The sequence below is a fragment of the Phyllostomus discolor genome, chromosome 6 (genome assembly GCF_004126475.2).
Source record: "Phyllostomus discolor isolate MPI-MPIP mPhyDis1 chromosome 6, mPhyDis1.pri.v3, whole genome shotgun sequence".
In the NCBI taxonomy this organism is placed as follows: Eukaryota; Metazoa; Chordata; class Mammalia; order Chiroptera; family Phyllostomidae; genus Phyllostomus; species Phyllostomus discolor.
Window position 1 is genome coordinate 165,182,536 of NC_040908.2, and position 14,591 is coordinate 165,197,126.

At 55.2% G+C, this 14,591-nt stretch overlaps 1 protein-coding gene across 19 annotated transcripts in view; it reads right to left on the bottom strand.

The window, feature by feature from the left end:
• Positions 1-14,591, bottom strand: part of NRXN2 (neurexin 2) — a 103,824-nt gene that overhangs the window by 82,962 nt on the left and 6,271 nt on the right. For 15 of the 19 annotated variants that reach the window (XM_036029692.1, XM_036029693.1, XM_036029685.1 and 12 more), the window contains exon 2: positions 10,853-11,822. In XM_036029692.1, coding sequence (XP_035885585.1) covers positions 10,853-11,579 — 727 coding nt within the window. In that variant the 5' untranslated portion in view covers positions 11,580-11,822. Of the gene's footprint in view, positions 1-10,852; positions 11,823-14,591 lie in introns of those variants that run through there. The other 4 variants (XM_028515481.2, XM_036029686.1, XM_028515480.2 and 1 more) reach the window with 1 other exon arrangement.

The window sequence follows — 14,591 nt, forward strand, 5'->3', positions numbered from 1 at the left end:
TCTCTGAGACAGATGGAGACACGCTCACACGGGGCTCACCGGGGACACGCACACTCGTGCTCAGTGACACACTGACACACATAGGCACTTACTGATCTAGTAAGAGACACGTGATCTCCCACTCAGCTCACATCCAAAGCCCTTGCACACAGGACCCAACTGCCCCCCACGTGTTCCCAGCCCAGGAGAGAAAAGTCTTGGGTATGCAAATCAGAAAACACCCTTCCGCCCCAAAGTGCTGTGTGATCCCCCAGAGGCAGTTCCTCCCACTGGCTAAAGCTCCCGGAGCAGGCTGGGCGCCGGCCTGCCTTGTACGAGGACCAGGTCACCCCTTCCAAACACTTCTGCCATGCCCACCCGCTGGGGGCCGTTTGAGAAGCAACCGGCAGGAACAGAACAGCACAGCCTACAAACAGACCCGGGGGCACACACACACACACACACACACACACACACACACGTGGGCCCCAGGATACGCACACATACACACAAACAGCTCTTCACTACACAGTTAGGCCTGGAAGCACACACCGTCTCCTCCTACCTCCAACCTCATTTTGTTATTTGCTCACTCGCTCTTCGGGGTTTAGCTGTCCTCCAGAAACACACACTGTCATTTATCATAACTTATGCCACCCCCATAGTACACACACACAGGCTGAATGCAGAATCAATACCCACACAGTGATCTAATGCACGATACGAGATGCGTACACCACCACCCCACACGCCCTCCGGTGGCTAAAGACACACCCTGAGATGAACATAGCTCCCTTTTCTTCTGTCTGTCTATCTGTTTATCCCCCTGCCAATCTATCCATCCATCTACCTACCTATCCCCCACCTTCTAAACCTACCCACTCACGCCTCTACATATCTAGGTGTGTCACAAACACACTACTATGCAACAGAGAGCTGCTTTTACCTGCCAGCTGCAACCCCAAAAGCTGTGTAAACGATGACTTTCTTAAGTAAACCGAGTCCTGTTACATTTGCCAGCCTGGCTAACTGAAGAGGGCCTCGGGGAACCCCCTGGGCTCTCACCAAGAGCCCTCTGTCCGTCCTCTTCGGCCCCAGTGTGCCAAGGCCCTGGTCAGGGGGCACAACCATCTCTCCGGCACCTGCACGAACTAGGAGGCATGGTGCCTTCTAGATCACCCAGCGTGGGGGTATTTCAAAAGGCGTTGCCCCTTGCCACCACCCTGGGTCGTGCTATGCTCAGGGAAGCAGAACAACCAAGTTCAGCCTGTTGCCCGTACAAGCCTTCCCCTCTCCTGGCTTCTGAGAGGCGGCACCCAGGGACCCATTGCCTCCACTTTCTCTGCAGCTCTTCGCTTTCTGCTAACCTGAGCCCAGCACCTGCCACCCCGGCCCCTGCAGGCTCAGTCCCACGCCCTCCGCGCTCCTCTCTCTTCTCCAGCCCTCCTCGGTGACAGATTCCTTTTGTTGTTCGGGGAACCCCCCAAAACTGTATTTGTACAGCCCCAGCCTCTCCCCTGGGTGCCAGCCCTGCATGCTCACCTGTCTGCTCAGCAATTACTCGGGCGGCTCTCTGCCATCCAAACTCCACCACTAACACCACGCTCGACCTCTCCGCCCCCATAACAAAGCGCCTGTTTCCCTGCATTCAGCAAAGACACCGCTTCCAACCAACACTTCCTGAGCACCCACACTCTGCCAAGCTCCCGAGGTCCATTAGGGAGCCACACTCCATACAGACCCTCAGTACATGCCGGTGTGCCTCCGCCTCGCAGCAGCCTGAGTGAGCTCTGTGGTATTATCTACCTCCTTTGGACAGACGTGGGTACTTCCCCAGGAGCACGAAATCACCTTGGCCTTTGTCCTCTGCACTGATACGTCACCACAGCCCCCACCCTCACCCCGGGTTTCCTGCATTAGACTCCGGCTGGTTGGCCTCCCTGCCCATCCCCAGCCTGGCTCTCTCGGCACCAGTTCCAGATACACCCGACCAAATACTTTGTGACCAACGCGCACACAACACATGCACGCGCGCACACACTCGGAACTTTTCAGCGGCTCCCGTGCAAACCTCTCTTCTGTCCTCTTGACCTATATATCCACCTGCGTTCAGAGAAGCTCTACCTGAGTGTCTCATGGGCTTCTCACCCTCCACGTGTCCAAGATCCATCCCATCCCCCCCACCCAAGGCCCTCTCCCCTGCCTGCATTCCCTGAGCAGGTTAGGCACCCAGGAGTCGGCTCGGCTCTGTTTTCATGCCAACCACCAGGTCCATCGGTTCCTTCTAAAACTCAAAAAACTGAACTAAGCTCCTAGAAACCCTTTTCATCCCTCCACCACCATCTGCACAGCCCCAAGGGCAGACCCCCATCAGATCCTCCCCTCAGAACATTAATGAGCTTCTTAAACTGTAGCCTTTTTCCCCTACAGCCAGTCTTTTCACCCTACAGCTCGTAGTCCAAGTACCGCCAAAGCGATCCAAACCAGTCACAACCCTGCAGACAGCTCTTCACGGCTCCCCAGCGCCTACAGGAAAAAAATCCTCTAGTCTCAGGAAAGTCCGTTTGCAGTTTGACCACACCTCCCTCCAACCTCCTTTCCTGCAACAGTTTAGGCTCCAGCCACACCCAATTTCTTCCCTTTTCCCTAACATGCCACATCTCTGCACATATTTTGAAATGCCCCTCCCCATCCTTATTCTTCTCATCCTCAGCAGTCTGAAAGAAGTCGACTCTGGCTTTCAGACCAGGTCAGTACGGCTTCATCTGTGTTCTGAAGTGACCTCCCAGGCAGAGCCAGCCATCCCTCTTTCGTGCCAGCCCTCGATATGTGCATTGTGCTATTATTTCACTTATCGGGTCTGTCTTGCGATTGTGTTTCCATCTCTGCTTCCTGGCCAGACTGTGAGATATCCAAGAGCAAGGACAATGTCTCATTCATCTCTCTATATCCAGCTGCTAGCACAGTTCCTGGCTCAGGAAAAAGCATGGCTGTGTTTACTGAATGAATAATAAAAAGCACATCTCATGTAATGAGCACTACTTCAAGCGTGCCTGGCTCTTTCCGTGCACCGTATCTTTTCCTCACCGCCGTCCCCTCGTCAATGGATACCGCTGTGACTCCCTTGTAGAGATGGGGAAACTGAGGCTCAGAAAGTGGAATAAACTTTTCCAAGATCATACTGTTCATTAGGAACAGAGCCAAAGCCTGAACCCAAATTCTTCTGGCTTTAAAACTTCCAGTGAAACTACATTCTTGGCCTGGAAGTCAAGACTTCTAGGAGTTCACTTTATTCCACAGTTCTGATTTTTATCTCTCACAAAGCACCAACAGCTGGGTCTCCTCACCCCTCCTCCCCGAGACACTTGACTCACATCCACTGTCTGGTACATGAGACTCCTCGTTTAGTCTGTTTTCCTCATGGCGAAGGCCCATCCTTTCCTTTCCACCTCCATCAAGCTCACTCAGTCATCCTTGATCTAGCCAAGTCCCACCTCCTCCTTGAAGCCTTCCCAGACTACTAGGATTAATAATTATATAGCCCTGTCTGGGAAGCTCAGTTGATTGGAGCATCAGCCCATGCACCAAAAAGTTGGGGGTTCGATCCCTGGTTAGGGCACATACCAAGGTTGCAGGTTCCATCCCCAGTCAGGGCACCTACAGGAGGCAACTGATCAATGTTTCCCTGTATGTGTGTGTCTCTGTCTCTCTCTAAAATCAATAAACATGCCCTCTGGCAAGAATTTTAAAAATAATATCATTATGGTAGCATTTATCGATCACTCAGACAGTACCTGGCACATTCTAAAGGATTTCCATATATAAACTCGTTTAGTCCATTTTTTTTTCATTTAGTCCATTTTTTTTTAAATTGTTATTCAATTACAGAGTAGGACATTGAAGAACACTATGATTAAGTAAACTGCCCGAGTTCACACAGCTAGCAAGTAGCAAAGCTGGGATTCAAACCCGGGCAGCCCACGCTCTTAGCCACTCTGCCTCACGAGGCTTTCCTTGGGGGCATCCACCTCCCCTCCAGAGTTTTTCAGCAGCCGCTCCCGGTACAGCTCTGCTGAGCAGTCGGTCCCATTCTGCCCAGAGCCATTTCCATCCGCAGAAACTGTCAGGACCACAGATATCGGATGTTAGAGCTGACAGTGATCCCACATCCGTGACCTCGTTTACTCCATTTTCACACATATAGGTTGTGACTGCCCCACCAGAGGGCATAGATGGTACAGTCTTGCCCAACATCAATTTGTGATTCCAGCAGATTCATTACGGAGGACAGCGGTGAAGACTGGAACTAAAGGAAAGACAGGGTTCTGAGCAGCCAAAACCGGCATCACCACAGTTATGCAGGGAAACTGTAATTTTCTCAGACTCTCCCCAGACTCCACTTACTGTGGGTGACACGCAATCCCGGCATGCTTAGGGATGCAGGTTTCCAAGTTCACAAACCAAGAGAGCGGTGGATATGAGTTGCTATCTGACAACTCCTCCTACGGGCGGAGGTGGAAAACCCAGGAAAAGCTAATATAAGAATTCAAAAGTCCAGCAGTGAAGCATCACTTCGGGCAGGGCCAAACCTCAAAGAAGGAACAATCCAGCGCAGCACCTGAGGGGAATCACGACAGCCTGAGTCATCCGGAAGACATTCCAAATATTATGCCTACGGAGGCAGGGAGGCGTGCAACATATAGAAAGATTTCCATCTGGATGTTTTGAATGTTAGTGAGCTGTATAGTTTAATGGGAAAAAAAACCCCGCTTTCCAGAGGGAGTTTTTCCAGGAGGGCTCAGAAGACTGAGATTTTCCTGAAGGATTTCCATTGCCCTCTATCAGTGCTGGGGTAGCTGACCAACCGATACAGGATCACACAGTGGCTTGCGGGAGAGGCTGTGGCCCGAGAGATTTGGGGTAGTTACTGGTGTCTGATCAAACACTGTGCCCAAGCACCTCAATAACCAAGTGCAGGTAATCCACGGACGCAGCTGACTGACCACTTCTCTGTTTTGGAGGCAGCACGGACAAAGGCGGGGACTACAGGTCCTGGAGTCAGCTCAGGGATCTGATCACAGCTCTTCCATTGCAGGTGGTGGTGGTCATGAGGATTAAATGAGATAACGCAGCCAAGGCACCTCGCACACACCCACTGGCTGCGGGCCCCGTGCTTTCTGTCCTTGCCTGTGCGATCTTGGTTCTCTTTTTGTTGCCACTGCTCCTTCACTGTCTACAGCTGCTCCTCTCTCTCCTCCTCCCAACTGGATGCTCCTCTGAAGTCTTTCACCTTCTCCTTGGCCACCTCATCCAATTCGAGAGCTTCAAATACTATCTCTCCACACATGTGGCTCCCAGGTCGCCATCGGCAGCCCCGCCTTCCATTCAAAGCTCCCTCCCATATTGCCATCTGGGCACCTCTGTTGAGGGACACCAGGGGCACCACAACTCAACACATGCACGGCCTGTGGCCAAGCCTGCTCCCCGCCTGACTCCCCCCTATCCTTTCCCCCATCCACCATCCTTCCAGCCGTGCGAACCTGAAATCCCATCATCTCTGCCCGCTCCCAACCGCGTCCACACACAAGAAGCAGAGACCCACAGCTTCAGCCTCAGCAATGGCTCTCAGCTGCTGCCGCCATTGCTGTCAACACAGCCGCCGCCGCCCTTCCTTGCCACTCCCCAAGACAACCAGGGATGGGGGCCTCTGTATCTCTTTCCCGAACTATCTCCCGACTGCTTTTTCTCCCGCGTAACTCTCTCCCCTATCGTCTATTCTACACCTCACTCCCGGTTTCCGAAACAGCTCTTATTATTCATACACCTGCTCAAAATTCATTTGTGGCTCCATCTGCCAATACTCTGGAGACAGCGTCCAATAAATGTTGATTGAATGACTTAGGTCAAAACTCCAAGACCTGGTCTCAACGTGCTTCTCCTGCTTTAGATTCCACCATTTTCTCCGCCCTCTTTGGTGTCCCTCCACAGGCAGGACTGCAGGTCCCCCCTCCCTGCCTTCATTCTCACCAGTCCCTTTGCTTGGAATGAACTCCCCCAAATGAAACTTACTAATCAATAATCAATTCTCAAGGCCAATCTCAAATAGCATGCCTTTTATTACTGATCCTCCCAACTAGCAAACTCTCCCCTTCTTCAAAACCCCAAGAGGACGCTGCCTGTAATAGTATCTACCATTTACTCACCACTTATTATGTACCAGACACTCATTTAATTCCCATAAGACACCTGTGAAGGAAATATGCTCATCCCCATTTAGGAAGAATTAGTCTGAAGGTTAGGTACTCATCTGATGTCACAGGCCTAGTAGTGAGTAGAGAAGTCAGATTTAAACCCAGATCCGAGCCTCAAGAGTCTATAGTTTAATCACACGGCCTCACTGCATCTCTCTGGGTAAATATATTACACAGTTTTGCGCTGTTATTAGCACTTTCTATGTGCTGGGCTCTGTTCTAAGCACTTCACAAGAATCAGCTAATTTAATTCTCACAACAAATCTAAAATGTAGGTACTACTATAATTGTCCCTATTTTACAAATAAGGAAACCAGGGCAGAGAGAACTTAAGTTCAAGGTCATTGCCCAGGCAGTGTAGCTGGAGAATCTGCTCTCTTAACCACAGAGTAAACAGGGGTTTTTTTGTTTATTTGTTTTCATTAAAGATTTTATTTATTTATTTTTAGAGAAAGGGTAAAGGGGGGTTTCAAGAAAGAGGAAGAGAAACACGGGTGTGCGAGAAACATGGATCAGTTGCCTCTCGCATGTCCCCAACCAGGGACCTGGCCCAAAACCCAGGCACATGTCCTGACTGGGAATCGAACTGGTGATCTTTCACCTTGCAGGGCGATGCCCAACCCACTGAGCCACACAAGTCAGGGCTGGACTGTTCGTTTTTTTTTTTTTTTTATCTACTTCCCCAATTAAACAGTTAACTCTTAGAGCAGCTTATTCATCCCTGATTCCCCTTCAGACCCAACACAAGGCCTGTCACAAAGGAGGCCTTGAAAGCTACCTGTTGAGTGAGATAGCCAACAAACTTACAAAACACACACAGGAGACATGTGCATCTACCTCGCTGCCAACAACACTTTATCACCAGTTTCATATTTCCCTCCCAAGCCAGGCACACACGTGACGCTGTCCCGTACCTCTGCACACCCACTCCTCTGAAGGTCTCCCACACACCTGCACACACCTCTTCCTTGATCAGTTTTCAGCCTGCACAGCCCTTTCTGTACACACTTGAGTGACATGAGGAGGAGTTCATGTGCAAACCACTGCAAAATTCCAGTCTACCCCATCCCAGCGTTGGCAGACAATCAGCAGACACACACACTCAGCTGTTCATACAGACACCCCAGAGGAAAGAAGAAAACCTCCTAACATGGAGATTCTTACTCAATGGGTATGCCCAGACCTGGGAAGGCAGGGGACATTCCAAAGCACCCACAAATCCATATGCACACCAAATACCTGAAAGCAGGTCAGTATGTCTTGCACACAAAGCTGAAACTATTTTTTCTAATGTATATTTGATTAACCACAATGGCAAATATAACATCAAAGTCATCTAAAAGCTATCCCGAATTCATAGTAGCTTTGAGTCACCTATTTTCACACGAAACAGATATAAAAAGAACTACTATTTGGAAAGGGTACTGTGAATTACTGACTTTAAAAATGTCTTTAATCTCAGACAAAGTTGAGAGCCACTCAAAGCAGATAATAATGAAGTACCTGTGACTTCCAGGGAAGCTCGGGGCTCCTGGCCCTGAGACCTGTCTCAGAGGTTGGGAGCCAGGCCTGCTCTCTTAAAGTCTTCCTCCCTCAACCCCAGCACCCAAGGGTGGGAACCCATTCCTTTCCCCCTTGGCTAGATGACAAGGTACTGGTAGAAGTGTAATGAGCGCAGGATATTACGGGAGCTGCCCGGAAAACAAGAAACAGAAATAAAAGGAGAGGGAATGGGGTCATGGGGTGGGGAGGGGAATCAGAGCTGTCACTGCGCCTTGTCTTCTGCAGATGCAACACCCAAGCCCTCCTACAACACACCTCTGAAAACATACACGTGCATGTTTTCATAAGCATATACAGCCTTACCTCAAGCCTGTAATCTCTCAAATACATAGTAATATCTCTTCATTCATTCCACAAATCTTTATCAAACACCCACTAAGTGCCTGGTACTATATTAGGTACAGGGAACGCAGAGATGAATATCCCTGCCTTTGATCACAGGCGACGTGCCGCTCCCTCAGCAGACACTGCACACACTCACCCACGGAAGCACCCCTGCCCCTACCGGCTGTCTGACACCCATCTGACACCCCCCTTTCCTTTTTCTTCGAGAATCGCACACGCGCACACAATGGGTCAGATAGGTGGCCACCTCTCACAGCTCCCACACAACTGTCACAAACATTCTTCCAACACGCATCCGACACATGCACATACGATACACAGAAGAGTCCCTCTCAACACAGGTACTCGAACACATCTCAGCCACAAAGCCACACGACCCTCATTCAGAAGCACACACTTGGTCTGGCTCGCTGGGAACGAACCCTTTCAGGGAATGAATGTGAGGGCTCTGTTTGACCAGCATGCCTCTGGCTGCATCTCTCATACGCCCAAGGCCCGATTCTGCACCGTGACACTGTGGACCGAATGCTGTGACCTGCCTCTCTGTGGCTCGAATCTCCCTTCCATCAAGCCAGAAGGGTGGTTTGTCCTATGTCCTTTCTTTTTTAACTTTATTTTTATTGTTGACACTATTACAGATGTCCCCATCAGCCTCTTCTCTTAGGAAAGCTTGCAGGGGAGACGTCATGGGGACCGCAGAATCACAGAAAGGTCATAGAGAAAAGGACTCCTCGCAGAGTCCAGGTGTTTTACTGAGGCGTTGCACTACAACCCTCGCTCATGGGCCCCTGCGCACGAGCACATGCCCTTACACGCAAGCACTCTTCACTCTACTAGGCGCTGGACCTCAGTCTGTGAACACTCCTGTTCGAACAGTCTCATTCACACACACACACACTCTCACGGGCCTCTGCCTGCAGGCAAATGCGCACACAGACGCCCAATTTCACAGTTTAGGGAGCACCTGAGCTCCTTGGGGAAAAGGTGAGAAGGCGTCAGATTAACTTAATACACACAGTTCCTGAAGATATGCCCCCGCAACCTGGTACAAATAACCCCCCCAAAAAACAATCCAAAAACCTTCCTTTTACACTCCTCTACCATATATAGATACACAATCAAACTACGGTGCAAAGTGCGGATTTCCCAAGCCCAGGGCTACACCTACAGACTCAGCTCCTCCCCCGGCTGTCCACATGCTGGGGGCCACGAGGACGCGCAACCCCAAAGCAGTCCCAGGGCCACGCTAGATGGTGGGCACGCACATGCATACGCACACGCCCCCACAGACTCCCTCTCCGGGCAGACACATGCAACTGCCACGTGGCCCACCGGCTTCCGGGGTCACCGAGGGAGAGGAAAGCGCGTCTGCCTGCACACGCCTGCAGAAAGCAGCCGCCACTGACCCGGGATGAAGAAGGCGGGGAAGCTCTTCCCCACTCCTCAGCCAGACCAAAGTACAACACGTACCTCAAAGTCCCTCCTTCTCCCACCCCCACGAGAACCAGAGCCCACCCCAGGCCTGGTGCACCCCACCACCTAGTCCCCGCACGTCACGTCACCCCTCTCTGCCCCTTGCACCCCGGGAGCCGGCAGAACTTCCGGTCCCTCAAGCCTCCCTGTCGAGCCCCTGCGCCACATTCGACGCCACACCCCGGCGTCCCACCAAGCCCGCTCCCGACCACCAGTCTCCCTTCCAAAGCCCCGGGCTGGTCAGGGCTGGATGTTCGAAACAGAACCTTCCACCCCCTGCCTCTCGCCCGGGAGAAGCGACCAGCCATGTTTTGGCCCCTCAACAAATCCGTCGTCCCCGAGTCTTGGGCCGCAGAAGCCTCAGCCGCCCTCTCCCTCATTTTTCCTTCCCTCTCGAAGGGGCTCTGCCGATTCCGTGAAAAAGAAACACTCGGTCCCCTCCCTCCTGGAGCTTGCAGCCTCGGCTCGCTACCCGCACTCGCCCTCACGCGCCTTCGTGCCCTCCGCCCCACGCCCACCGCCCTCACGCCTAGGCTTTCATCCCCCTCCCCCCACCCGTCGCGGCCCCGCCTCAGAGGCTGTCTCCGCGCCCCTCACGGGCGGACGCTCACAGACTGCGGCTGCAGCACCTGCCCCGCCCCCCTGAGCCGACCACGCCCCCACCCGCAGGCCACGCCCGCAGGCCTCGCCGCCCCACTCACCCCGCGGCCGACCATTCGCCCTCACAGCCCTACCTGGTCTAGCCATTCAGATCCCACCCACTTTCTTCAGGACTCTTCACAGACCCCAGACCTTTCGCCCCCGGAGCCCCCGCCCTCAGGGCCCCGCCCACTGACTCTCATAGGCCCCACCCACACAGGCCACATCCACAAGCCCTCTTAAGAGGGCTCACTTCCCCACACCCGCAGGTCACACACACACTCTCAAGCGCCAGACCTACACACTCGCCAGGACCTGACTACACGGGACTACCCACAAGGAGCCACAGGACCATCCTGAGGGGGGGCGGGGTTGGCCCTCTGAGGCCACGCCCACACTGGCCACGCCCACACTGGCCCGCCTCACTCTGCGGCTCCTGCGCTCACTGCCTATTTACCAGCGCCCTCCCGAGACAAGCATCCTCACTTCGGACACCCCTCACAGTCCTCCCGTGGTGGTGCACACTCACAGGCTCCGACCCCGGGGCACCTCCAGCCCCCGCCTCCCGCAGCCAGACGCCCCGCGGTGGCTCCCCGGCTCACCTTCGCTGCAGAACTTGCCGCCGAAGCCCGTGTGGCTGCAGTCGCAGCCCACCTCGCCGGGGGCCAGCACCGTGCAGAGGCCGCCGTTTGCGCAGGGGTTGCGCGCGGGCGCGCACAGCGGGTCGGCAGCGGCGCCGCGTAGGCCCTGGCTGCCCAGCAGCGCGGGGGGCCGCTCGCCCAGCTTCAGGTTGGCCAGGAGGCCGCGAAATGGCGGCTCGTACTTGACCGTGCTGAGCGTGAGCGCCGAGAGGCGCACGTCGGGCGGGATGCCGCCCACGAACAGGTCGCTGGCCACCTGCATCTCGCGCCGCTTCGAGCGCACTTCAGCGGCTCGGGCCTCGCCGTCCACCGCCAGCGCCGTGCGTCGCGCGTCGCGGGTCAGTAGCACCATGTGCCAGCGGTCGTCGGCCACCGGCGTGTCCAGCTGCAGAGTGGCCGGCTCGGCGCACGAAAGCGTGAAGCGCAGCCTCAGGCGCCCATCCACCAACAGCAGCTCCAGGAAGTCGCAGTCACCGCCGTCGTCCAGGTAGAGCAGTAGCGCGCGCGTGGCGTTGGTGCGCAGGCTGAAGCTGAGCTCCCCGCTGCTTGCCGCGCCCGCCCAGCGCGCGTAGCGAGCCCACTGCCCAGGGCCGCCGCCGAACTCCAGGCCGCCCGCTCCAACTGCCAGCGTCAGCAGCAGCAGCAACACCGGCGGCGATGGCGGCCACCACGGGTTCCCAGGCGCCATGCCTCCGGCGGCCCCGGCCCCGCCCGGCCCCCGGCCCCGCTCAGGCTTCAGAGCCGCGGGCGCATGGGGCGGGGAGGGGGCCGGGCGACCCCCGCACCGAGCGGGGCTCCCTCGCCGGCTCACAGTGCCATGGGCCTGACCCTGAAGCGAGGCACGCCGAGGCCCAAGTGCCGACTTCCCCGAGCCCCGGCGGAGGCGCCCCTCCCCCGCTGCGGGCTCCGATGGAAGGTGGGGGAGGGATGCCTGCGAGAAAAGAAAGAAGAAAAGTTCATGAGGAGCTCGGGAGAGTGGAGGCCGTCGGCGTCCAGCTCCCCACTCACGTCAGCAAGCGCCCAGTGGTTTCCCTTTAGGACGTGAGGAGCTGCCCTGACCTGGGGAGCAGGGGGCACGGCGGTGGATGGGAATGCAGGAGCCCAACACTTGGGGAGAGACGGCACTCCCTCGGGGCATGACTGGTTTGAGATGTGGCCAGGTACCAGTGCAGTAGGAGCCCAGCCCAGATGCCCTCTTTCCCCGCCTCCTGTCAGGACCAGGGCCAGCTCCTCCAGCTGGTGACCCCAGCCAGTTCCTCTCTGAGCCACCCAACCCCTGCCCCGAGCTCCCACCACCATCCCCGGCTCTCTCATCAGCTGCTGATGCTGGATAATGAAGTTGCTAAATAATTCATTGGGATTAATTAAATGTCAATCCGTCAATGGTATCACAGAGTAATCCGGCTGGGAAAGGGGTAAAGGAGAGAAGCCGGACAGGACCCAGGCATCCAGGCCCCAGGTCCTCTCCGTCCACGCAAGGACACAGTCATCGGACTTCTTTTCTCCAATCCCCGCCACAACCACACCCACCCTTTCCTGGGCCCCGACCCCACTGCTCACTAGCCCAGATCCTTCTCAAACCTAAATGTCTGTCACCCTCAACCTCCAGCTCCCAATCCTCGGCCTTCGGCCTGGCCCAATACCTGGGTTCCTTCCCCTCTCACATTCACCCCTCCTCCTTATCCAGGGCTGGGGGAGCCACCAGGAGGCAGGCAGGCTCATTTGCATAAAATTGCCTTTCTGAAATGATTACCCTTGTAACTGGCTGTCAGAGAGCAATTTATACCCCACGCAGGGGAGGGGAATTTGCATCTCGTTAAACTCCAAGTCGTAATTATTTATATCCAACAACCCTCCTGAATATTGCATTGATTTTATTTGGGGGAGGGAGGAAGGGAAGGAGTGGGGAGAAGTCTGAGAGAGAGGCCTGGAGGGGCCACAGTTTAGGAACAGACGGGCAAAGATTGAAGGGGGAAGCGGAAGCAGAGGAACTGCATGGCAAGTGACAGAGCCGGAAGAGTAATGGAGGAGAAAGGTAGCCTGATGGGGAGAAAAGGAAAGGGAAGACAGATAAAATTAAATTCCGAATTCAAACTGCATTTGTCAAGGAAGGCCCTGCGTGCTGGGCAGTTTTACAAATGTCAGTTTCCTTCATCACTCTGAGAAGTCCCATTATTCCAATTAACCCCTGGGGTTAAGCCCACACAGCGAAGACTGGGGACGTGCCCAGGGTCACACAGCCAGTCCACAGGGAACGGGGACTTAGACCCTGGTGTCTGATCCACGTCTGTCTGTCTCCAGGAAGGAGGCGAAGGGCAGGGCAGCTGCAGGTGTCGCCCAGAGAGGGGTCTCCAAAGGAAGAGGAGAGGGGTGGCTTGGAGAGGGAGGAGGTTGGAGGGGTGTGGTGAGGAGTCCAAGAGCTACATGGGAGGAAGCTGGGGTATGAAGGAAGAGAGAGAAAGCTAGGGGCTCCCTAAAAATCCATAGCAAGGGGGAGGACAGGGATGGTTGAGATGACACATGTGCAGAAGGAAGACGGGGCAGAGAAGTCCTCAGGACCCCCGGAGCCCAGCTCGCAGGCCCTTCCGTCTGGCTCCTTCCCACCCCAAATCCTGCAGACTCCAGCAGGGACTCAAGTGTCCCTCCAAGGGCTGCCCCTTCCCAGGCCAGGGCAGAGGCGATCCAGGCGGCAGCCCCTCTCCCTCTAAATGCTGTAGGGTTATATATAGCTTTGCCACTGCCTCTCCTCATTGGGTAAAGGAGATAATTAACATGCGCAGGCTAATTAGCCAATCAAATTAAATGCAGCACCTGCTCCCAGCCTGATTGACGCCTTTACCCCCAAATACATGCACCCCCCACTCCAGCCCATAGCAGGGGAGGGGGAGCTTTAAGCTTGGAGGGGCCAAGCTCCCCCTCTTTTCCAGAAGGGGCAGCCAGTGACCCCCAGCAGATGCACAACCCGAGTGACATCTTCCCTCCCTCCCTTGCTAGGGTCTCGGTCTCAATCTGGCCTCGCCTCTCTCAGCCTCTCTCCCAGGCCCCCACCTCTGGACACTATTTTGGGGAGGGAATTAATTAGCTATTGATTTCCACTGGCACAGGGAATAGGATTTCATGTTGCTGTCCACTCGCCCCTCAGCTCAGGAGAGGGAGGGGACCTTGGTTCCCCTGCCCTGGTCCCCCATCCAGTCCCTCTGTCATACATCCCCACCTTCTAGAGAGACGGCAGAAGGGCGCTTGCTCAACACCTAGGGGCAGGGCGTCCCTTGTTCAGGAAGTTGGCAGAGGACGGACAGAGGGAATGATGGTGCAGAGGCCTCCAGAGACCGGGAGGCAGAGGCTGGGTCCTGAGAAACAGACAGGATGTCACCTGATTGGGGGAGGGGTGACAGCAAATTGAGAGAGAGTCTAGGAGGGGGCGATTCCACTGGTCTGCGTGTGCCGAGATGTGCAAGGACAACGTGAGCAGGAAGGGGGTGCTATGTGCAGGCACGCGTCTGGGAGCCGGCTGTGGGGACGGAGGCTGAACTTCCGGGTGCCTCCGGGGAGGGGCAAGGCCAGGGTCTGGGTCTGCAGCCCCTCCAGGCTCATTACTCATTCTCCCCACAGCCCGCAGCTCTGCAGCACAGGCCAGCCTGGCCCAGCTCCAGGGGCACAGGGGCCGCAGGGCCGGCCAGCAGGAAGCCCTCGCCCTCCC